Consider the following 25,973-nt stretch of genomic DNA (forward strand, 5'->3'; position numbering starts at 1 on the left):
TGTAGGAAAATAGAGTATATACAGGGTTAGGTACTATCCGCTGTTTCAGGCATCCACTGGGGGGTCTTGGACCATATTCCCCGCATATAAGTGGGGTCTACTGTACATGAAAATTTTTTCTCCCATCACTTTCTTTCCACAGAAGCAATCAGTGTTACTAGTTTTTTGTACTTTCAAAGAGATTCTGTGCACATACAGGTCAATATTTATATGTATACACATTCCTTTTTTGATCCTCTTTTACCCAAATGGTAGTGTAGAGAAAAAGACTTGACAAACCGCTGGTAGTTAAGTCCACAGGCAAAGGCTTTAATGCCGTCATCCTGTATTAGAGAGACCAGCCAAGACCTGTGTGATGCACCACTTTATGTAGCCAAAAAACTTTGTTTTACATCATGTATTATATAAAACAATTGCAGTATAGAATTGCAGTTTAGCTGGTTACATTAACAAAGGGAAACTTATCTGATGTGTTTTCTCTTGCAATTAGTTTGGTAGCGAATCTAGAGTATTTTAATGTCAGAAGCATGATTTTTGAAATGGTACAAATAGTGAGCATCAACTGTAATAAACTTCCACAGTAGACTTCGCTCTATATATTGTCTGATTCCTCGCTTTTTACACTAAATATGTATGAATACTTTAAAGCTCTTAAGACAGTGCCTTTCAATCATGTGTTTTGATATCTGAGGATTTACATTACAGAAGGCATTGTGGTAGGTGCCAAGCACTGCATTTGTGAGCAAGGTTGTCATGGCCCTGGCCAGTATGAAGCTGACAGTCTAGGCTATGGAGAGACACCTGTTAACCAGATTCCCACTATGTGCATAGGAATGCGTGAGAATTATTGGAAGCATGGTGAGTGTTAGAAGGTAAAAGGACAGGGGACCATGAGAGCATAAAACAGGAGTCTCAACCTCGTCCAGTGACTCAGAGAAGCCTTATCTGAGGAATTACCTTTGTGTCTGAGAACTGAAAATGTCAGTAGGAATTAACTAAATATATTTGTGGTTGCTTCAGGGTAAAGGAGTGAGTAGTATTTCAGACTAGTAATTAAATACAAATTTAAACAATAGCTAGGAATAATTACACATATTTGCCCCCGAAATACATGAAACTCAACACCAAAAGGTACGTGGAGTCATTCCTTTGAGGACACGTTTTGGTAATATTGCTTAAGAATCATAAAAATGCCTATATCCAAAAGTTTTATATCTGTTAATTATCCTTTCAGTTATAGGAGGAAACCAAATTTCCAAACCAAATTGATTTAAACTTGACTGTGGATAACTTAAACCCACCTCCCTACTGGGCAGGCTCTGAGTCAGCACCACCGAGCAGAGAAACATTATAGGAAGCTGTCGTCTTTGAGTCTCCTCTAGTTTTGAGTCTGTGAGTGGTGTACCTCCACTTATGAGTGACTGCCTTTATATTATGTACCTAATTAAGTGTTCCACACCAGAATCCGCAGTCATCCACTTTACTAGAATCATAAGGCCAAAACTAGGTAACAAAAACTTAAAGTGGGGATTTCTGATAAAGATGTTATTTCTTAATCTCCCTGCAACCTTAAAAAAGAATTCTCTAGACTGTGTTATTAAATGTAAATTTTTGTCAGCAAGTTATGAAATCTTGCAGTGGTAGCTTTTAGAACTCTGAAAATCAATCAGAATTAACACAGTTTTATTGTTACCACCCCTCAGTTTTATTTCTGATGTAAATGAAATAGTCTCTTCTTTCAGATTCCAATAGATATGTGTGACTGGAGACCCTTCAAATGTGCCGAAGTATGAATTGTGAGCAAAGTAAAAATCCAGATGACTCCTGAGTGTTCTGGCTTTTTCCTTTTACCTCCCCTGTTGTAAAAGTAACTTTCGTGATTAAGTTCTAAGAATTAAAAAAGTTTAAATTTGACAGACACTTCATTTTAAAAAGTAAATGTTTTCAGGGCCAAAGGAAATTGTCTGCTAATCTCTGCCAATTATTAGGGAACAGTTTGTTTTTTCTTTCATTATATTTAACTTTTTTTTGAAAGTTAACCAAAATATTTCCCTTTGAACGGAAGCTGTTATTATATGATTGCCACAGTAGCAACAATGCATTTCGTAGGTGTTTTTAAAAATGGGAAGTCACACTTTATACATTTCTGTAACAGAGTTTCAGAATTGTGTATGTGTGTGATTGTTGCTTTCCTCCAAATAAATATCTACAGGACTTTAAAATGGAATTATATAAAAAACTGAACTACCTGAGGAAATGAAAATGAAGGTAGAAAAGAGTTTTCTTTTTGAGAAAAAGGTGGCGAAGAACTGGCCAACCACAACTGCAGACACTCACCCTGGGCCGTTTCTCATTCAGAAAATCCCGCCCCCTTTCCTGGTCTCCCCTCCCCCAGAGTCCAATCAAAGGATTAGCCTCCAGGTTTGGAAACAACAGCAGCTTGAGTTAAAGGTTTGAGTTTTTTTTTCACTCCCCCTTCTTGTGTTTAAACGCAGGAACTAGAGAAGTCTTTGGCTAACTGGACTCAGAACTTAAAAGAACTTCACACTATGAAGACCGACTTAACTCAGCACATTCTTATGGAGGATGTGATGGTTTTGAAGGAGCAAATAGAGCATTTGCACAGACAATGGGAGGACCTCTGCTTAAGAGTAAGTCAGTTAACTGCAGGGCACGGCTGTTGTGGAGTTTATTGAAATGTCTCCAAAGGCCAGACAAAGTAGAAAAGAGCTTAATTTCACTGAACCGGAGGCCCTTTTCAGTTGGAGCCCAGGCCGGCTGCTGTGCCTTTAGACAGCAGCAACATGGTTTAGCAGATTTGACCCTTTGTTTCTCTAGCACTCAGTGCTGGGACTTTGCACATTTTTAATGAGCTTTTTAAAAAATCATCTGGGGAAGGAGGGATTGCGATTGTGAACAGATGCGTGGGCTCTGCTCTCTGTCTTGCGTAGGTGACGAGTACTAATCGGAATATTAGAATCAGGACTCGCAGAGATCTGGTCCATCCTTTGAGCAGAATCTCGGCAGTATCTCTTTGGTGCCCCACAGACAACAGGAGTCTTACTTATGCCTGCACAGGGGCACTTTATCTGAAAACTCTGCATTGACTTGCAACCCAATATTTATTTCAAGTAGCTGTTCTTTTAGAACTGTAAAAGAACTGATTAACTGCTACATTTAGTATCTCAGCAGCTCACCGTGATCAGGGTATTCTACAGGAAGTGTTTGTGATAAGATCAGGGTGGAATTAAAGAGTGCTAATAGATCTTTGTTTTAAGAATTCTAAGAAAAATAAATTCCTTAATCTCATTTTTGTGAATTAAGCATAGATGTATTAAGAGTTGGAATTCAGACACTTTTTGAATGCATTTTAATAAAGTAAAAACATTCTTCCTTCTGGGTTTTAGTTTTAGTATTCACAATGTACCCTACTTTTGAATGTCCTTTATAAATTTTCATTCAATTTTTGTATAATAGAAAATGTGAAAAGTATCCTAAAAGTTAAGCAGCAAAGACTGGGGCCCAGATGTTCTCGATTATTATTACCATTATGAAAATGACTGTGCAAAAGGCCAAGATTTTTTGAAGCTGAGATGCCCTGAGGAACAGAAACACAAAACTTGTTTGGGGCGGGGGGCGGTATCGTTCTTTGCACCTTCTTAGCACATTTGGCTGGGTGGGTGTCCCTGCATTAGACACTTTCTCCTCAGTCTGAGAAGAGCAGAGGGTTTTTTTGTACATAACAGGGAAATCTCTGGGAGCTAAACCTTCGTCTCACCATCTGTAAAGTGAGGTATTAAAACTTTTACCAAAAGAACTCTTAGCTATCCCTTTTAACTTTGAGTCTAAAGATTTTTAAGACCTGAGAAGACTTTTGTACATTTAGAAAGTCAGATCTGCATTCTTTATATTTATTGACGTATCAGATTTGAATCCTTTAAGGAGGAAGACCCTTCGCCAATGTCAGCTTAGGAGTCATTTATGCATAATGGAGCACTGTGTATTTTGGGGTCATCCTGCTTGCTGCAGACCATTATTTGGTCCCATTGCCATGATTTCTATCCAGAGCTATAGTACATGATGGGAAGGTGAATTGATGAGTGATGTGCATTTTTTAATCTTATTTTACTTTTTTTTGTTCTGAACTACAACACTAGAATATTTAAATGATTTTGATTTTTGTGGTCCATTTGCTTACAAATGTTAGGTTTATACTGTGATCTGTAATATAGTTTAAATTAAATAGGCAGGACGTTGGCCTTAAGTAGCTATAAAGATGATCATTTTTTAAAAGGGAAAGGATTTGGGTCATAAAGTTATAAATTAGCATGTAGCAAGCAGTTAGTAAATGTATGTTAAGAACAAGGAACAAGAAATTTGGGCAATGCTTAATATATTCATTTAACCTTTCCTGTTTCTAATTTTTAATATGCCTGATGATATTGGATAAAACTGGATCTTTTTGGTCAGTTACAATTCAGGAGCAATCTTTATTTTGTTGCTTTTTATGACATTTATCAAAGGAGTAAGAAACTTCCGTTGATGTTAAACCTTAGGAGTTTAAGAGGCAAAAACGTAGTACTTTCAGTCTATAGGGCTACTGATGAAAATGAATGAAATTCATAGTCCTTTTGATGGGGGGAGGGGAAGGGAAATGCTTTCCTTCCTGCCTCTTCTCAGCTGCCGAATGCATTTTTGTTTCCAGGTGTCTGTACGCAAACAGGAGATTGAAGACAGACTCAATTCATGGATTGTGTTCAATGAAAAAAATAAAGAGTTGTGTGCTTGGCTGGTGCAGATGGAAAACAAAGTTCTGCAGACAGCAGATATTAGTATTGAAGAAATGATTGAGAAGTTACAGAAGGTAAGCAGGAGTACCCCCATGGGTGCAGTTATGCCTACCGCGGAATCCTCTGCCCTCCTCACGCCCGGGCTCAGAGCGGCATAATGTTATAGGTGTGTTTCCAACAACACTTTAGAAATTTGAAGGAACTTTCTCACTATTTCTGTCTCTTCTCAGAGAAGAGCTGGTAAGTGAGGATTCTAGAGAGATGGAAGGTGTGGGGGCCATTCTAGGTGGGCATGGTGCTGTGTGCTGAGAGGGGTTACCTTCTCTCTGGAAGTCTGACCAGAGAAGGGGTCAGCATCTCCTTAAGCATCAGTTCACATCCCAGGTGAGTTATGGCTTCTCCAGGTGTCTTTGTTAAGGAGATGCCCTTAGCAAACGTCACTAGTCCCCACGGGGAAAGTAGAAAGAACATTCTTGCCACTCAGTTAAACTTCAGAAAAACTCTTACTGATGTTAGGCTAATTAATTATACTTGTCCTCAACTCTCAAGTAGCTTAGATTAGAAGAAACCTGTGAGGGGAAAAACAAGGCTGTTGAATCAAGAAAGTAACTGCTTCCTTCTGTATTACACATGTGCCAAGTGGGCACTGACTTGTCAGCTACACACTGAAGACTTGTATTAACAAGTGTGAGAAACTTTTTCATTTTTAAAGTTTCAAGAGGCAACTGTATATTTGTGCCTGGCAAAGAAATGAATTTTGGTAGTAATTGAAGCTTTGTGTTTTGGCGCCTTTGCCAGGACTGCATGGAAGAAATAAACTTGTTCAGTGAAAACAAGTTACAATTAAAGCAGATGGGCGACCAGTTGATCAAGGCCAGCAGCAAGACAAGAGCAGCTGAGATCGATGACAAACTCAACAAAATTAACGACCGCTGGCAGCATCTTTTTGATGTCATCGGATCAAGGTAAGAAATGGCCTGAAAACGATTCCTGCTCAGTAGGTACAGTGGTTACTCCACAGATCTTGAAACTGAACCCAATCTCTTCCTTTAAGGTAATCCAGCTATTTTATAGACTTAGATAAAGGCAAAGTTTGGTTAAAAAAAAGTGGAAATTCTTATTTCAACAATATGGAAAGATTGCGTTTTAGTATATCCCACTTTAATATTTTTTTCTCTTTAGTTTAAAATTTCACATGAATTTGATTGGTTTTAAATGAGAGTTAGAAACTTAATCTTTGAGGAGGTTTTAGTAATTCTAACTCTGCTTTAGGACTTGTGTGTCTCCCACACACAAAAGGCAAATCATGTTTGCCTTTCCCTGCTTGTGTGTGGCAAATACAAATAGACCAGGGCACAGGCCTGATTTCTAGATGCTGTTCTGGAGGTCCCCACTGCCCCTACCGCAGGGGCTTGGCACACTTGAGGCAGATATTCTCCATGTATGTGGTTCATGCCAAGTGCCCAGTAGGCATCTCTTACTAAGGTGTGGACTTAGGAGGCACAGCTGTGGCTGCAAATCAAAGCTATATTCTCCAGTGCAGCCTTATCAGAAACAAGACTAATCATTTTGTTAATCAAAATGATGATGATGATGCCACTCAAACCTTTTAAATATTTTCCGTTTTCAAATTCTCTCTCGAAAGACAGACCCCAACCTAAGTGTTTATTTTTATTTTTAATTACAACCTGGCATACCAAAAAGCTTTGAGACCACTCGTGCACCTTTGTTTCCACTGGCCAAGCAAGTCTTTTATGTTTTGAACATACATATGTGGAATATACAAGGTGAATGAAGCATTGGGAATAATGAAAATAAAATACCCTGAATAGTTAGGCATTTCCTTCACCTCATTGTTTACTGTGAACCATAAGTGAACCCGATTCACTCAGCAAAGGCACCAGGCTAAGTGCTATAAGAATTACAGATAGAAAGTAAGGTGAGCCAATTACATTGATGGAAGCAGACATCTGAGCAGTTGTAAAGCCAGGCGGTTTGAGGGCTCAGATCTCATCTTTCTGGAGAGGGAGTAGACATTTAGGAAGAGCCTCACAGAAGAGTGGCGTTCACAGATGGTCCTGAATGACGGCTTGAGGTTCTTGAAGGTTGCTGGTGGCAAACAGAAACAGAGGTGTGTTTCGATCAAAAAGGTACAGGGGTCGTCGATAGAGCAGTGCGAAAGTCGTTCAAGAAATGACGAGAGGCTCCATTGGCATGGGAGATGAAGCTACAAGGATAGGTCGGAGCTAAGTCTTAGAAGACCTTAAATCTCAACGTAAGACTCGGCGTCCTACATAAAGTCTGAGTTATTTATGGTTTTTCAATGGTGGAGGGTCTGCTGAAGACAGATATTAGTGTGACTTGGCTGGCAGCATGAGCTGGGCCGAATTCAAGTTAAAAAAAAAAAACAATCTATGGAAATCCATGGCAATAACCCAAGTAAGGTTACAGGTTTTGAGCCCATCTTGTCTTGACTATGTACTCGTCGTAGTAACGTGTGTAATGATTTAATCTTTCTAAGCCTCAGTTTCCAAATCTACGTAATGTGCCTAACAGCATTGCTATATATCAGAGGCTACTGTGAAGATGAATGGCCTGTGTCTTACATTTGGCACAGAACTAGCATGTGGGATCCAATGTTTATTGAGTGGTTATTATCATTGTTTCTTCCTAAGAAGACTAAGTAGCATGTTTATTGATTGGAATAGGACTCCGTCGGCCATGTCTACTAATGAGAGGTCTTTCCTCCGTGAGACCAGTGTATTTGACTATCTTCTTCCCAGTGCTTAGAACAGTGCTTCAGGTATTTGTTGAAATGTACATAACAATAAGATATCTGTTGGTAAATTGTGTCTAGTATGCCTTTGTTCCCATTGTCTTTATATCCTAAGTCTTCTTGGGTACCTGGCAGTAATTGGAGGTTTGATGGCATCGTACCTGTTCATAGATCATTCATAAGCAAGATCTGGATCTTTTCTTCCTGGGGACCACAGCGACAGTTCATTCTGAATCCCTCACGTCTTATATCACTTCAGCGTTTAATTCACCTCCTTCCCTCCCTCCTCTGACTGCCTGTCTTCGGCTAGTTCCTTGGAGGGAAAGAGAAAACAGGTGAAATTTCAGTGGTCTTTTTGGAAGAAGCAATTGGCAAAATAAGGAGTTGAAATAATAGCAGATGCATTGTCTGCCGGCTATATTCTTAACAAAGTGCTTTTTACGTATGATTTCACTTAATCTTCAGTATAATTCTGAAAGGTGGGTGCCACCATCCCATTTTACAGATGACAAAACTGAGGCACCGAAGTTATCTAACCTGCCCGCGGTTACACAGCCAGCACGTGAGGCAAGCAGGATGTCAACTCAGGCAGTTGTGTTGCCTCCCTGTTACTCTAGACCCTTTTTAGTTTGTTGCAATGAAATGAATAGAACCAAGTATTGAGAACCGAATTCCTTCAAAACCGAGGAACTAAGGAAGAAATAACTTATCTTCCCTTAAAGCAAAGGCCAGGCTGAGACAGGTGGCTGGAGAGGCTAGGAAACTCTTAGTAGAGTTTACCCTGCAGGCGAGTCTGTGGATTGAGGCACCAAGCTTGGACTTACCTTAAATCAGCCTCACATAGAATCAGATCTTATCACTATCGAGGAAGCAGAGAGCACAGGCTGTATAATTTAGATTTAAACAGTGCCAACCAGAACCTGCAGTCCTGCAGAATACACTAATGGTCTCATTTGCCCAGAGAATTCTGGATACAATTTAGCTTTTTCTGTCCTGCTCACAGTACTCTGCTGCTTCACCCTTGTGGCAGGGGACATCTCTTGTTAAAAATAATAAAATTTGGCGGAAACCCTACACAGGTTCCCAGACTCATGACTTGAAAATTTTAAGTACAAATCTTTAACTTCAAAGTTTGGAATGGTATTCAGAAGTCCAAGACCACAATAAATCAGGTTTAAATCACTGGGAAAAAAAAAAAAGGAAAAAAAGGCCTATCGTTTCGGGTTCATTCTCAGCGAAATGAGGTAAATTACAGGGTTGCTTATATGCACATTAAATTTCTGATTATTTCAGGTAGTAGCCTCCATTATGGAGTCAAGTAGGGGAAGAAACCATTGTGATTGATTGATTGATTGATTGTAATTTCAATTTGTACTTCTTAATCCCTTCACCTTTTTCATCCATTGCCTTAACCCCCCTCCCATCTGGCAGCCATCAAAATGTTTCCTGTATCTATGAGTTTGTTTCTGTTTTCTTTTTTTTAGCTTCCACATGTAAGTGAAATCATGTGGCATTTGTCTTTCTCTGTCTGACTTACTCCACTCAGCACAGTACCCTCTCTGTCCATTCGTGTTGTTGCAGATGGCAAGATTTCATTCTTAATGGCTGAGGAATACTCCATTGTATATTTGTACCACTTCTTTATCCATTCATCTATTGATGGCCACCCAGGCTGCCTCCATATATTGGCTATTGTAAATGATGCTGCAATGAACATATGAATTCACATGCCCCTTCGAAGTAGTGTTTTGGGTTTGTTTGGATAAATACCCAGAAGTGGGATTACTGGGTCCTTCTTTGTCTCTTGTTATAGCCTTTGTTTTAAAGTCATTTTGTCTGGTATATGCATTGCTACCCAAGCTTTTTTTGTTATTGTAGTTTCCATTTTCATGAAATACCTTTTTCCATCCCTTTACATTCCGTCTGTGTGTGTCTTCTGATCTGAAGTTGGTCTCTTGTAAGCAGCGTGTGTAAGGGTCTTATTTTCTCAATCATTCAGCTACCATATCTTTTGATTAGAGCGTTTATCTCATTTACATTTAAAGTAATTGTTGGTAGATACGTAGTTATTGCCATTTTAATCTCTTTTTTAATCTTTTTTTTCCTTAAAGAAATCCCTCCTCTTTTTTTTTTTTTTTTTTTTTTTTTTTTTTATGATACTGGTTTGGTGTTGATTGAATTCCTTCAGCTTTTCTTGTCTGGGAAGTTCTTTATCTATCCTTTGATTCTAAATGACAGCTTTGCTGGGTAGAGTAATCTGGGTTGTCATTGTTGTGTTTTTAAATGTCAGGCTTCCCATAAACATTATTTCATTTTTGTAACAGACCTACAGGGTCAGTATCTTCCATTTTACAGAGAGGAACATTGCACCTCAGAGAGGGCAAATAACTGACCCAAGGGCAGAAGCGACTCTGCACAGGGTAGGGATGGAGCCAAGGTCTGTGTGCCCCACTGCACCATGCATCAAAAGAGAACATGACTCCTTTGAGACTTTGGCTTTTAAAGGTGGTTTATCAGAAATTTTTAAAATGTAGAACACAATGTAGAATTTACTGTTTATAGCAGTGGTTCTCAAACTTAAATATGCCTCAGAATCCCTGGAGGGCTCATGAAAACATGGGTGCTGGACCGCACCCCCAGAGCTGCTGTTTCCATAGGTGTGGGTGGGACTGTGCGTGCCTAACAAGGGCCCAGGTGTTGCCAGTGGTGCTGGTCTGGGACACAGCTAGAGAGAGCAGCAGGGTGAAGTGACACAATGCTGCACCAAGAGTCGGAAATCCTGGACCTGCCACTTACTGTGAACAAGTCCTATGGCCTTTGTGAGTCTCAGTTTCCTTGTTGATAAACCGTGTACAAGATCCTGGATGAGAAAGCAGCAGGACAGCTATGGGTCCATCCATGTACATATGCTGGTAGCCTCTGGCTCTGTGACAAAGAGATGGAGGGGACTTAGGCCCAAACCCCTGTTTTCCTTCTGCTTGTAAAGTGTTCTTCAGCTTCTGTAAAATCCTTGAAGAACCAAATAATCAAAGGGGGTGGGAGGAGCCTAAGTTGGTCTTGACGCTGATTTCCTCTCATTAGGTTTCATAGGCCTGATGTGGGCATTAAAATTCTCAGAACTGGCTCTCCATCGGAACTGCTGCAGGTGCTTTTGGCAGTCCTCATGGGTCCTTGGGCAGCTTTACACTTGTGACATCTAAATTCTTATAAAACGTGCTATTAGTTTAGTTACAGAAAGGCCATTTGAAGTACTATATATTTTTTGATGAATGGTGTGATTATTCTAAAACCCAGTCTGATTTGAGGACAAGAAATATTAATTATATACTGCTATGTTTTTTTGACTGATTAAATGACAGGTTAAACTTTTTTAATTGTAGCTGTTAGCTCCTCCTCTTCCCTATGCTTTCTGGATAACATCTTTGAAAGGCAATCCAGTAAAACCTGAATGCAGGAGAGACAACTAAATTACAGAAGCTATTTTTCAGAACTACCAATATGTGCAATCCTCTGTTTTAGAGGAAGCTAGGTTACCTATTAATAAGAACAGTTGAAGGCACAGGATGTTGGGTGATGGACAAAAAGATGCAAAGTTGACTTGCTTTAGTCCATAGAGACCAAAGCACTGAAAAGAGGGTCCCTGGCCATTCACTGTCCCTTCAGTGGGACTGATGCCGGAGAAAGACTGAGCCTGACACATAAGCTCACCTATGTCTGTTCTTGATTTCAAAATCCCAGTAGTTGAACATCTTAAAAATCCATCTGTTTTGGTTTCCCAGAACCCGCTCCCTATTTATTAGCCAAAGCCTTAGCTGTGTCCTATGAAGCAGGGCTCCTGTGGCTACAGTGAGTCACTCTCCTCGTTGTACATCTTAGTGGAGCCTCTTCAGAGACATGGGGGTGGGGGACTGTTTTTAAAGACGTTCTGGCAGCATGTGAGACTGAGCCAGTCAGAGCTTTCAGTGCCTAAAACATGAGACAGCTAAGCGCAAAGACGTAACCCAGAATGTGTGTATTACCTGTTGGTATTGGCATCATTGGTGATTTTAATCTTCTTTTTGCGTATCTGAATTTCCTAAAAGTTTATTATGGAAAAAGGGACATGGGGCCTTTTTTCCTCATTAAAAAAAAATATCATGAATGTTGTTACCTTTTTCCTAAGTTTGCTTTGATGGCAGCATCGTTAATAGACATGGCGTCTTTAAGCTGCTGTTATGAAGGAGGCACTTAGACAAACTGCCATATGGTCCCTTCCTATTTAGGGTAGGGAGCTGTCTTGCTATCAAAAGGATCAAGTCTGGAGAACAAATTTTAACTAAGCATAATTTTCACATTTCACCTACTGACGTGAAAAGCCCACCTACTTTATAATAGTAGCAATTAAAATGGTGTCATTTAAATTCAGCAGTTATTACCATGGCAACTGTGTGTTAAGATTGTTCTTTTCATTTCTTGCAAACTGGGCAGGGAGATGTGTGCTTTTTTAAACTGATAAAGTTTTTCGTTACTCTTCCTTTATCTGTATTTTCTCAAGGTTACTTTGGAAGACCAAACAATGTTGCTAGTCATAAAGTTGTTCTCCTTCTCTCTCTCGTTCTCTCGTCTTAGCAGGTTGTCTGATCCAGTGGGACTGGCAGCACTTAGAGATTTTAGCACAGGGAGAGCCAGGTGTAAGATCACCCACCTGCCTTTTCTTTTTCCTTCCCATTAGCCCCCTCAATCCCCCTCTGGAGGAGGCGGCTGCTGCTCCTGGACCCTGAGGAAATGCCTTCCCGAGGCCTGGGGAGCTTCCCCAAGGAGATAGCAGCCATCATTAATTGGGTCAATAGATAATCAATAGCCTGATGTCCACCATGAGGCCAGGTCCAGTGTACCGAGCCCTGTGGGACAGTATTTAGCAGATCCCAGGGACAGCCAAGCATGTGGGCACAAGTTGGACAGATGCTTCATTTGGGGAGAACTGCTTCCAAATCTGCACTCCTAATTTCACTGGTCTAGAATGTGCTTATTGTGTTTCAAAGTGGAGATGTAATAATGATTCAATGTTGGGCTTTAGGAATTCATGAGAAATTATTGATATTGAGTCTAAAAACAAGGCTGGCACTGAGCCTAAAAGGGGCTGGACACAAACCAAGGTGCTCCAGTAAGCAGAGCCTCTCAGGATCGTGTAGAGAACCGCAGTTAGGGATGTGGAGGAAATTTTAGATACATTATGATAAACCCTAACAGGCGTTAGGGAAAATTGCAAAATTTCTTGCTCTGCAAACTTTCGAACTCCAAGGTGGAATTTTTTCTGCAAAAAGCAGAGGAATGAACTAAATGAACTCTGCCCCTCCTAAGCCAGGCTGCATAGGACTAAAAAGGGACCACCATCCCTTCCCCTCGGGAAAATTTCTTCTTTCAGAGGACCAGAGGAAGGCATTCCCGTTGGATTCAGGGGCTTCAGATTTCAACATTTCTTTTAAACCTGAAACAGAAATTTAATGTGACAAGAACAGAAATCCTCTTGTTCACACCCCGATCTAAAATGTTTCTTCCTTCGGTTTATAGCACTTCATAAATAACCCATAGCCAAGATAACACTGTGACTTTCTTCCCCCAGCAGTGCAATCCTGTGGCATCAGAACAAAGACTGTGTGTGTGTGTGTGTGTGTGTGTGTGTGTGTGTGTCAAGAGCTGATATTTGTTTATTGGAAGGGAGAAAACAGAGATTAAAAATTGCAGTTAGCGGTGAAGCTGTTCTCTTCCTTTCCTACTGCCATTGCTTTGTGACTGAGGGAGCAGAGCCCACAGGAGTCTGCAGGAGGGTGGCCTGTGGAAGATGCTGAACCAGTGAATGGAGAGGCCTGCCGGTGGGGGGAGGGGCTGCCTCGGGCCCGGGAGGTGGAGGTGCAGCCCGGAACTTGGAGCTCTCCCTAAACATCAGGAATGATTTTTTCTCATCAACAGTAAGTGCCATTTTAGTCATCAGCTCTGCCTATGGCCGACGGGCAGCTGCTGTCTCTGTGTGTCTTGCTCTCTAGCTCTCTCATTTTGGTTACAATAGAAATTACCGATGAGATGGTGGCTGTGGTGTGTGTGTGCTCAGACAGCCATCGGGGGATGGGTTCTTTCCCAGTGTCAGCATGTGTGTGGTGTCTGCAGCCAGCCTTTGACAAGCAGGGGAAAGTCGTGATTACGCTGCGTGCAAAATGGTAGTCTTCTGGCCACATAAATGCTTCAAAGAGGCAATTAGCTCAAATGATTGTAATGTCCGTGCCCCCAAACCAGGGATTCACGACCTTGGAGTAATTGATTATCTTACTATAAAGATGTGTAGTCATTTTAAAAAGATGGAGTTGCACAGAATTTATACAGTGTTTTTAGCAACTGACAGCTGCCCATAGGTCTAAGTATCTGTTTTGGGACAAATTCAGATCCTTTAACCATCTCAGTTTTTCCTTAGTATTTTTTAAGTCATGCTGTCCACACTGGCATAGGAATTGTTTTAATTTATGCTGATCTAGGCCTTTTATAATTTAACTGTAGACCTTTTAGCATGTAGAGAACAGGACTGAAACGTAAATTATTCCATAGACATGAATTTGGTATGTAAAGCCTTCATCACACATTGTGAGACTTAGGCTTGATACATAGAATGACACTAACTTGGCTTCATTTTGCTTGTTTCACAGGGAGACCAGGGTTCTTAAGTATTATATTTTGATCCATCACTGGTTTAGATAAAAGAAAAGCTTTGTTTTGTATTTCTACCCAGAGTCCCCTCAAAAGAATTTCTAATTTGTAGCTACTCTTAGGCAAATGTCTTATTACCTCATTTGGTTTCATATGAAAATGTTTTAATTCAGGTCTTCCAATAGGCCACACAGGTGAAAAACTTCTCCTTTGTGCTTAAATATTTTGTTTTTCCGGTCCTCAGAACTGGAATTTGTGTCACCAAGGCATGCTTATTTTTCTCTGGAGAAATGCAATTTGTTGAAATACGCACGTGAACGATGTCAGCGCACCTGGGTGGAAGGCGGGCGAGGGCAGAGGGCGATGTCAGGCAGCACTGTGGTTGCTTTCCCGGGCCAACAGTCTGGTTTCTGAATGGCTTTCCTTGTTTCTCAGTATTCACTCAAGATTTAAACTTCTTAAAGAGCAATATTAATGAGGCCTAACGTGGAGGTCGGCAAATGGCATGTACTTCTTGACCTGGGAGAGGTGATGATTAGATCTCAGGGTCTGCACAGAATAGAATGATACAAACTCGGCAGTACATCTGATGGTTCCTAGAGTAAGCTGTAATGGGATTATCTCGGGAACATTTATTTCTGTCGCCGCGCATTTTGCGATATTATGCCTTTGGTCAGACTGGGACGTAGAAGCAGGTTAAATCCTGACTGGATGAATGTAGCTTTTTGGCAGCTTCCTTTTCTTTCCCTCCCACCTTCCCTCTCTCCTTTGTTTTTCTTAAATGTGCGTATGATTTGTGTGCTTGTCAGTCAGTCCCTCAGTTGGTCCAGTGTGAAACCAAGGTTAGGAGCATGTGTGGCAGCAAATTTTGTGGCAAGATGGCTTGGAGAGGTGCTCTGATCTTTATAACATGGTCACCCTTTTTATGAAGAAAACATTTGAAGGTATGAGTGAACATCATTTACTCATTCAGAAGATATTTATTGTGTACCTCCTATCTTGCATTATAATATTGAAATTAAATCTAAATTAGATCATGAGCTCTATGAGAATAAGACCTATTTTCAGTTATCTTTGAATCCTCGGGATCTGCATAGGACCCGAGACAAAGCAAATAGTTGAATACTTATTGAAAGGAAATTGTGGAGGGTCAAACGTGGCATCCAAAAATGCAGTACTTGGTGGACGGGCTGCCACCCCCGGCCCCCACCCCAGTATATCCTCGAGACATGAGTCTGGCCTTCCGATCATGTTCCCTGACAGCAGTGGAAACCATCTGTACCCACAATGTGTGCACATTAGCATGTGCAGGCGTTTATGCGATACTGCAGGAAAAATGCTTAAGAATAGCAGCTCTGGACCAGACTGCCCAGGTTGGCATCCTGCCTCTGCCACTTAATGCCCATATGATTAGGGAGAGTTGTTTAATCTTGGTGCCTCAATTGCTTCATCTGTCAGTTAGGGATACCAATAGTGCCAATCTCATAGCATTTGTGAGGATTAAATGAGTTATTAACGTATAAAGCAAAATAGGCCTGGCACAAGTAGATGCCAGCAGGTTCTATAGATATCCCACTTGAGTAATGAAGTTTATAAATTATAAAGCATTAATGTAAAAATTTTAAAAGAATGGGATTATAGTAGAAAGTCTAATGTATTAATCTTGTATACCATTGGTTTATCTTGAGCCCTCTGTGTTGGATACCACTGGCCTGGAGTACCACGGTCCTGGAGAAGCCAAGCAAATAATTCCTTCACCTTCTGCATGCTTCCCCCTCTGCTTATGGCACACCTCACCCCAGGATTAACAGGATTCAGGATCACTGCATCTCTGTATTTTTTGCGCCCAGGTTATTTTGTTGCTTGTTAGCTCCCTTCATTTAAAAGGAAGTGGCTGGGATCCTTAGGATGGAATAGGGTCAGGTGTTAGGGAAGAAAGCGGGGGCAGGGGCAGAAGAGCTGTGCAGAGGCTGCTGGGCCTCAGCTCCTTGCTCTACCTGTGGGGGAAGCTTTCAGGGCCAGGCTGCTGCTCCAGCCAGAGCCTTCCAAGAGGATAGCCCCTTGCTAACTGTGTGGAAAGCTCCTTGTCCCATGGAACTCGGGGTTCCCAGCTACTCTGCCATTGTCTAGAGTATTCTTTCTGGTCCCTGGGCAGTTACGGTAATAAGGCATTGGGATGGAGGGGGCATACTTCTAATGCTATAGGAACAAAGGAGTGATCTGAGTTACAGCTGTATCTAGGCCTGGCCCCAGATTCTGTTACTTCCTTTTTAAACATCTGTGGCTTCAAAGGGAACTCCTCCTTGTGGTGTTTGCAGTAAGAATGTAATTTGTAAAACATACCCCCTTGAAAATCATCATGACCATAGTTTCTGGAAATTCGTCTCTGTTAGGCACTGTGCCCGATGCCTTTCATGTGTTCATATCTCGTTCAGTCCTCTCAGCCACCCGACTACTGTTGACACTGTTTTAAAGACGAGATTAAAGAGAGCCAGGATTCAAACCCAGGCCCCGACCACAGAGTTGGCTCCACCATCAAACTCCACAGCCTACTTCTAAAGTTGCCTGTCTCAGTGTCAAAAATGAAATATTTATGAAAGACTTAGTGGGGTCCAGTGCTGTAGAAATGAGGCATTATTGTAGTAATCTAAGTCAGCAGTATAATAAGAGCTAGTGTTCTGTTGAGTGTTTACTCTATGCCAAAGGCTTTATGTGCATCCTTCTGTCTCAATCTCACAAGGTGGATGATATTGCAGGTAACAAGGAAACTGGGAGTCAGGAAGGTGAGGTTCCTTGCAGGGGTGCACAGCTCATAGATTGTAAGTGGGACCTAGAGGCCCAGATCTGCTCACCTGCAGAGTTGTGGCTTTAACTTCACCCAGATGTTATCACCTCCCTGAAGTTTGAGGGACCTCAGGGGCCTACGAGAGATGAGGCTTGAGCTAAAAGGATTTTCCCTAAATCATAAAAGTGGCTGGTAATAGAGCTGGAGCTAGAAGTCCCAGGGTTGATTTGGTTGATCGAAGGATGCAAACACACACACATTAATAATTCACACACACACACACTCCACTCCACTCCACACCACCACCACCACCACCACCACCCCATGGTCTACTTAAATAGCTTGTAGTGGGTCTTATACACATGTGTTCATTCAGCAAAGGTTTTTTGACACCTCCTGCCCACCAAGTAGTGTGAGAGGTGCTGTGCATGCAGAGTGGCCCAAGCCCCACACAGCATGTGATGGGTGCACAGTAAATGAAGGGTGTAGGCACAACACGGAGCTGGAGGGCCTGGGTACTGTGGAAGCGTGTGGACAAGGGACAGTGGTAGGCGCTCTAGGAGAAGGGAAGAGAAGCTGCTTTGCAGAGTGCAGGGTTGGAGACAGAGAGGCCATTGACTGCTCAAGCACCTGAAAACTCAGGGGATCAGTTTAATCCTGGTATGTCAGGGCAGTGTGAGGACTGCAGAAGCGTTTGAGTGTGCATCAGACTTGCCATCTGGAACAGAACCAAAGGAGGGTGGTAGGAAGCTGTTCACAGGCCGTCAAGAAAGAGATGATGGCGGGGAGTGCAGTGTGCGACCTGTGAGTTAGGGCCAGTGCCCAGCTTCTCTTCCTAGTGCCACAGGATGGAGTTCTGACAGAACCTCATGAGTATTGAGAAGTGGAAACTTTCCATCGTAGCCATTACTTCAAGTCTCTGGAATTCACTAAAAATCCCATACACCTTCAGAACAAGCCCTCACTCACTCTACTTTAGGACTTTTGTGGAAGTATTTTTTTTTTCCAGGATCTGTATAAAGATTGTTTTCCCTTAGCAGCTGTGTCATTTCCCCTTGACAGTAGGGTGACGTATCAGTGAGCTCACCAAATATACTGATGCCATGTGTGTGTTAGTTCAGATCCACCCCATGCCAGATCAGGTGGATTGGTGAGCTAGATGATTTTAAACTGCTTGCTGATTATCTTTGCTGCATTCCACTCCCCTTCGAGATGACACAGCTGCCCCACAGTGGGCTAGTTCTGTGTATACAGCACCCTCAGCCCCTCAGACTGGACACTGTGGGGTTTGGCACATGTTCTGTGCTTGCTCAAGAGGAAGGTCCCCTGAGAGGCATCATGGGCCAGATGCCATCAAGTGAACCAGGCTTGTAACATCTTCAACACATCCGGGGTGGTCACTGGCTGCTGCAATCTTGGGCATACCCAAGACAGAAACAGGGTAGAAGTCAGGTGTGGTTATTTAACTGAGAGAGAAAGAAATGGCATCTCCTCACCCCTCCTCCCCCGGAGCCCCAGAAAGATGGACTGGGCCTCGAGGGACCCCACCCCAGGACTAATAGGACTTCAGATTGGCTTGGGCAGAATAGCTCTTAACCCACTTGGAAATCAACCGGAACAGCGATTTTTGTGAAGTGTCGCATAGTCTGTGAAAGTTCACAGCTGGTGAGAGTCATTTCTGCTAGGAAATCAATCACCGGCATAGGTTGCTTTTTGCCCTCCTACACCCGTGCTGGTGCCTTCTTACCACTAAACATTGCACTTTCGTTTTCCACCTCCTTTTTTCCTGCAAACGTTTAGGGTGAAGAAGCTGAAGGAGACCTTTGCTTTCATTCAGCAGCTAGACAAAAACATGAGCAACCTCCGCACCTGGTTGGCTCGAATCGAGTCAGAGCTTTCGAAGCCCGTTGTTTATGACGTCTGTGATGATCAAGAGATCCAGAAGAGGCTCGCCGAGCAGCAGGTGGGGAAATGAGACGTGAGCGTCTGTAAGCGTGTAGGTGTGCACAGGGTCTGCTAACGCGGGCCTTCCTCGTGTTGGCTGTGTGTTGTAGCATGTTCACATTTCGTACTATCAGTTTGTTTTTTCCAGGGAAAATTGTCCACCTGTCCATGTTCTTATATGTGTGAGGCATCTATCTCCAGTGTCTATCTACCCTTCCACCATCAGTCACATAGTTTTTGTTAAATACTTTAAATACTGCTTAAGATGCAGAACTTAATCTTAGTGGCAAATAAGGTTCGTTTGTTTTGTTTGTTTATTTATTAACTTTGATCTTTGTGTGTTTTTTTGTTATATATTTTTGGAAGGCAGTGGATTGAAAGAAAGTAATTTTTCTAAACAAGGAAGGTTTTCATGGGATAATATTCTGTGTCCAATAGAGTTTTAAAAATATAAATAGAACGAAAAAGGTGTAATAAGGAGCATGCTTGGACCAATAGCTTAGGAAGCCTCTCTTGCAGTGCTCTGCCACTTCTTTCATCAGTTATATACCCTCTGAGCCAACCCTGGAAATTCCAATTTGAAAATCACTGCGTCTTGCCATTGTTTGTCATCACACTAACCGGAGGGATGCTCTTTGTTATCACTGACTTATCAAATCCACCTTCCTGCCCCCCATAGAGGCTTGTATTCACATGCTCATCCTCGTATGCAATACCTGAGCTTATCTTTATTGTTAGAACAGTTAAGTTTGTTACTCTTTTGCTAGCTTTCCTTCACCTCGGTTTTTCTCAGACCCGTGAGCAGATTCTGTTTTGACCATATAAGCAATCTGGTCATCATCAGGTTCTCAGATCTGTATTCTTCAGCTTACGTCCAAAGCCTTGGTGCTTGCTGTCTGTCAGGTTCACCCGCTTATTGCAGCTGCCTAGAGACAGAATCAGGGACTGAATCTTTTTCACCAGTTTCAGGCCAGAGGCCTCCCCCTTGATGATGAATTCTCTTGAGTTTAGGTCAGTCATTTTAATAGTAATAAGTGACACCTCCTGCTGCCATGAAGTAGAGCTGAGTATTTGATATGATATTAACTCTCAACTTAGATCTTTATTCAGTCTCTTACAATTACAGTTTAAAAAGTACCTATTCTGATTTTCAAATTAGTATGCAACCAAGTAAAAATACTTAGCCTCTAAAACTTAAGTATATCTTTTCCATTGAAGTCATCTAAATTCTGCCTTTGTGGACAAATGAATATTGATATAAGTACTATGTCAATGAACATTACAGAGATTTTAATGCCCTTCTCAGTGGATTCACAGCTACTGAACATTATTGGCTTTACTTACAAGTTCAATCCACTAAGATGAATTTCTTGAACTGTCTCGTAGCCAGCAAGGCCTTGCAAATAACCATTTGCCCTGAGTGGTGATTTTTTTTTTCAGGTGAATAATACGGAAGCTGACGACATTATTCCTCTTAAAGAATGACCGGATAATTAGGCAGCATACAGTTCCCCAAAGCATACAATTTGGAGCCCCTGCTACTCTTTGGCCTTGTTTGTTCCTGTCCTAAAGTGGTATATAGTTTCAATTTGGTTGATTTGAAGGTTCCTTCTTTATAAAATTCAGAATCACCATCATGGAATTCTTATCCTTCGGTTGCTAAAAACAAAAAAGTATGCAGTTGGTGTTCAGGACTACCATTACTATAAAGAAGTTAGATGTTATATTAGTTTTCTGTGGCTGCTATAACAAATTATCACAAATTTAGCATCCTAACACTTCTGGAGGTCAGAAATCTGACACAGGGCTGAAATCAAGGTGTCGGCAGGGCTGAGTTCCTTTCCAGAGGCTCTAGAGAAGAACTCATTTCTTTGCCTTTTCCAGCTTCTAGAGGCTGCCACATTTCTTGGCTCATGGTGCCTTGCTCCATCTTGAAAGCCAGAAAATTGCACCTCTCTGTGCTTTTCTTCCATAGTCGCTTCTCCCTCTGACTCTTCTACCTCCCTGTTCCACTTTTAAGGACCCTGGGGATTACATTGGGTTCACCCAGATAATTCAGGATAATCTCCCTATCTTTGGGTCAACCGATTAGCAACCTTCATTCTCCTTTGCCGTGGAACCTAATGTATTCACGGTTTCTTTAGTATTTTTGTTTAAAAAAAAAAAAAAAGTTACCACGTGTTTATTATACTAAGCCCAGGCCTTAAATGCTCCATCAAAAACACTGAAAACAGAAATGTTTCACGCTCAGAAATTACGGGCCACTTAAAAAGTTACCTGTGTTTCTGTTACTAAATATAGTAAGTTGCTTGATTGCTTCCAGAAATAAAACCTAAACGCTTGAGACCACCTGATAGTGCCTTCTGCAGAAGCCCTTGTCCCCAAATGTGATTAAGAGCTGTAATGTCCCTGGATCCTCATTGTAATGTCCGTGGGGCTCCCGTGTGGGATGAGTCAGACCTTACAAGAGTCCTCTTTGTTTCCTCTCTTTTATATAGAATTTCGTTAGGTAATCAGGGTTGTATTATCATTCCTGTGGAATGTGTCGTCTTCAAAATGGAAAGGAAGTGTAACCTTTGTGACAATTTTAAATCAGGAACCACTTTTCTTGGGTCTTCAGCATCACTCTTGTTTTCTTTGGTTTCCTAGTTTCCTGTGAGGTGCCACATGGTGTTTTGGGGGTGATTGTTTGTTTCCCCTCCCATTCCATAATTGCCAAAAGCCTCCTCCCCATGTGGGCCAGCTCATCTTCACACCAGCCCCACAAGACCACCCTGCTCGGTTGCTCACCACCCCCAGCTACTCCCACACAGAGAGACATTCTAGGTCCACCACGGGGTCCTGCCTGTGTGATTTTTCTGCTCCCTCGCCCGGTTTTCTTCCTTCCCCCTTCTCTTACTTTTCTAGTTCCTTTGGTGTACTCATTCTTCCTGGCCGCATTCTGGGCTCCAGCTTCATGTCTCCCCATCCCCTCTCGCTCCCTCCACCCTCCTCCTCAGCTCTGTCCCAGCTCCAGGGCTCTGTGTCACCTGCTCAGGAGCAGAAACACAAACCAAACAGGAACCCCTTTCCAGAACTGTTGGCAAAGGTCTTTCACATTATTTTATGTTGTTTCTGGAGTCCACTTCTTCAGATTACATTTGAACAGGTTTGAAAGCTAATAATTGTGCATGCCAGTAGTAGGATTATTTCAGTTTGCAAAATGTCACTCGTCTAGCACTTAGATGATTTGCATTTTTAAGTATGGCCCAACATTTTTATATTTTATGAAGGAACTAGTTCATACTATGAGATCAGTAGGTCTCTCCATGGTGTTTTTCAGAAGTTTGTTTTATAAATTTTGAAAATGTTTAGACTTTTTAAACCAGGATGTCGATAGTCTTTTATAAATTATCATAGAGCTCAGTTCTTGCTATTATCCACCCTGATTATTAATCAGTTTTCTTGAGCTGTTTTATTCAATGTAAGTTGAATAAATGTAGAAAAATTGCAAAGAGTCTACTAAAATACATGGAATTCATGTTTGTTCACAGACTAGACTTTCTTGCTGCTTTTCAACAAGAGCCTGCTGAAGTAAAGCTAGGTGAAGTCGGGGGGTGGGGAGGGAGGGTACCATTTGTTAATGGAAACTGTCAGTATTGCTTATCTAGCACTAGTGTTAAGATTTCTTATTATTTCAACAAAGTTAAATGGGATATTTATCAATATAGGTAAATTTTCAGAAAGCCTGTGGCGATTCTGTGAACCAGCAAGAATTCTTAAAAACTGGAATTCTCTATAAACTTAATCATTTTAAAACTAGTCCTAGCACTGACCCCAGGAAGGTTTCTGCCATCACAGCATTTCAGGCATTTGTGCTCGACTGCAGAGCTTTAAACAGTCACCCTGCACACACCTCTTTACAGGACGTGACAGGGCGACAAGACAAAAAAACCATTTTCTTATATAACTTTGAGGTGCTCATTTTTAATTAGTTAGGATCTGTGTTAAGAACTGCTCGATTTAAAAATTCAGTTTGAATGTTAGCATTTTATTCTTTCATATCCACCTGGACACAGAATAATCCAAATTGTGCGTTTATCAGAAGAAAAGTGAGAAAATAGGAATCCTCTCTAGGAATACAGTAGTGGTCATCTCCATTATTGCGGTGACTCGGAACGAGCTTTACGCTGCCTTTCCGTAGACAGAGGCGGGCTCCGTTTATAAAGTGCTTCCTCCTGTAAACTGAACTTTGCTGAATCCAGGGAACTTGAGTGCCGTTAACGGCAGCTTATATAACTTTGTTATTTCACAGCATATTTTGGATGCTAAGGTTAGTGGTGTGGTCTCACGTCGCTTAATCACAGAATTGGGTTGTCAGGAGAAGCCCAACTCATCGAGAATGGCAAAACAACGGGCTCTTCATCTCTCCTTTCCCCGCTGCCCCCCGTGTGTTGAAGGACGTGTTCTCTGGCAATAACTGAAAATACCGTGTTTGTTCTTAAGCAGGTTTTCCATTTTTTCCTATGACTATGCATTTTTCCTTCATGAATGTTCTTTATCCCAAATCGGGGAACTCTTCACTGTCACTGGTCACAGGACAAGACTCTAGAGATCCCTGAGCTTGGCTGGACACATCAGTGGCAGGGGAAGCACTACCCCTGAATCCTTCCCTTGGGCTGTGGATGGGCTCATGGGAGGCTATGGACACTACGTAACTGCACGCACGGTCTGGGGTGTGAGTAAAGATAGCACAAAGGTCGTCGTAGATTTAAGAATTCTGTGACCCATAAAAGGTTAAGAGTATCTATTGCTAAAGTTTTAGATCCTGACGAAGAGACTCCAAGGAAGACCTCCCCAAAGCCAGGTCTAACTTGAAGGCCCTTGGAGTCGGGTGGTGTGGAGCAGCTCCCCTGCCTCCCCAGAGTCTGTAGGGTGGCGGACTCTCAGGGGAGAGTCACCCACTCTTCTCACATAGTTCAACAGACCCATCCCAGTTGTCGCCAGTGCTTATTAGGCTTTGTGTTAGAGGCTACAGCATAAGGGTGTCACAGACTCCCTTGGTGAGACAGACGCAGTCTGTGTTGAGACAGACTCAGTCTGTGTTGCTGATTCCAAGGCAGAAATGCACCCAGGACTGTGCCCCGCAGGACACACGGACGGAGGGGTGGGGTGATGGTCCTTCGAGGCCGACCCTCCCACCTCAACCATCTCATGGAGCTTCCTACTCTCCTGTAATCGTAGGATCTGCAGCGAGACATTGAACAACACAGTGCCGGGGTGGAGTCCGTGTTTAACATCTGCGATGTCCTACTGCACGACTCTGATGCCTGTGCCAATGAGACGGAGTGTGACTCCATCCAGCAGACCACCAGAAGCCTGGACAGACGCTGGAGGAACATTTGTGCCATGTCGATAGAGCGGCGAATGAAGTAAGAACCGAGCTGCCCCTAAATGTTTGAAACATGGCCAGCCACATTCATGCGGCCTTCGGACCTAAATAACGGTAACTGTGTCCTGTTCACCTCACTTCAAAGGCTGTTGGCAGAGAAGGCTCAGTAGGCGTGGCCAGTGCTTATTAAAGAAATTATTCAAGAAAAGTATAATCAGGGTAATGTCTTTCCCCCGTTTTCCTGTGCCTCGGGCTGTAACCGTGGCTGACCACTGTATTTGTGTCCTCAGCATAAAGTAGTGGAGAAATCCTTGTCTCTGATTGGTTAACCTCTGTGAAGCAGGAGCTCTGAGCTTGGCACTCCCAGAAGGAAGGTGTCTGATCAGAAGCGACCTCCCTCATTATTTCTTGGAAGGGGTATGAGGGTCTCTCCCCCTAATTGGTGTCAGTGCTAAGAGGGGTTGGGAATGGGACCAGTCAAGAGAGGATAAAAATAAATAACGAAAGCTTGAGTGGAAATGGATGGCATGTATTAAGTTGCTTTCTTCCCATCAGAATTGAGGAGACGTGGCGCTTGTGGCAGAAGTTTTTAGACGATTACTCCCGCTTTGAGGACTGGCTCAAGTCAGCTGAGAGGACAGCGGCCTGCCCAAACTCCTCAGAGGTGTTGTACACAAATGCAAAAGAAGAGCTGAAGAGGTTTGAGGTAAAGACCCCCTGCAGCCCAGTGCTCCTGATAACCACACCTGCGGCGGGCTCAGGAGCAGCTAGGTGGCTTCCTCTAAGTGGCCGGCCCCCCTCACCTCTGCCCAGGGCCCAGTCCACTACCTGCCATCAGCTGCTAAGACAGCTTTGCAGTGCATTACCGATTTATGCCAACTGGCAAGCAGTGAACTGGAAAGCCTGTTCTTTAGCTGACGTCAGAGGAACAGATGAAGTAAGCCCTCAGTCACCATTTCAGTTGGGGAATTAACCACTGGAAGCAGGTCATGTGGGGTTCGGAACGGGGCGTCCTGGCACCCTGCGCGCTCTGGCACTGACGGGCTCTTCTGTGTGACTCAGGCCTTTCAGCGGCAGATCCACGAGAGGCTCACCCAGCTGGAGCTCATCAACAAGCAGTACCGGCGGCTGGCCCGGGAGAACCGCACCGACACGGCCAGCAGGCTGAAGCAGATGGTCCACGAGGGCAACCAGCACTGGGACAACCTCCAGAAGCGGGTCACGGCCATCCTGCGGAGGCTCCGGGTAACCTACGTCATCGGGTTATTTGTAGAGCTTCAAGGAGAAGTGAGATGCGCTATCAGCTTGTAACAAAGCAGTGGGTAGAAGATTTCATTGAAGGCCTAAGCTATCTTAACAGTCTTCCAACACAGCCTTCCCTTGTGTTTAAGCTCAAAGCTGCCAGCTTTTTAAGTGGTCTTTTGCCTAAGAACAGGCTTCTTAGGCAGAGCCTGTTTGTGATTTGTGTTACCAAATACATCTCCTTTTTCAAATTCTGTAACCACTGACAGTGTGCACGTCCGCTCACAGACTGCCCAGAGCTGGGCACCGCTGTTGCTGGGTCTGGACCACTTAGCCTGGAAAGGGGCCCGCTTTGCCCATCTGCCTGCTTCTATGTCCTGTTCGCTCTGG

At 42.7% G+C, this 25,973-nt stretch overlaps 1 protein-coding gene across 5 annotated transcripts in view; it reads left to right on the plus strand.

Moving 5' to 3' along the window:
* The window catches only part of LOC120612736 (nesprin-2-like), a 54,311-nt gene that overhangs the window by 14,109 nt on the left and 14,229 nt on the right, over positions 1 to 25,973 (plus strand). For all 5 annotated transcript variants that reach the window (XM_039875204.1, XM_039875205.1, XM_039875206.1 and 2 more), the window contains 7 exons: positions 2,496 to 2,651; positions 4,706 to 4,864; positions 5,589 to 5,755; positions 18,827 to 18,989; positions 24,194 to 24,381; positions 24,897 to 25,047; positions 25,404 to 25,586. In XM_039875204.1, the coding sequence (XP_039731138.1) occupies positions 2,496 to 2,651; positions 4,706 to 4,864; positions 5,589 to 5,755; positions 18,827 to 18,989; positions 24,194 to 24,381; positions 24,897 to 25,047; positions 25,404 to 25,586 (1,167 nt within the window). The remainder of the gene's footprint in view (positions 1 to 2,495; positions 2,652 to 4,705; positions 4,865 to 5,588; positions 5,756 to 18,826; positions 18,990 to 24,193; positions 24,382 to 24,896; positions 25,048 to 25,403; positions 25,587 to 25,973) is intronic.

The sequence above is a fragment of the Pteropus medius genome, unplaced genomic scaffold (genome assembly GCF_902729225.1).
Source record: "Pteropus medius unplaced genomic scaffold, Ma_sr-lr_union100, whole genome shotgun sequence".
NCBI classification, from domain to species: Eukaryota; Metazoa; Chordata; class Mammalia; order Chiroptera; family Pteropodidae; genus Pteropus; species Pteropus medius.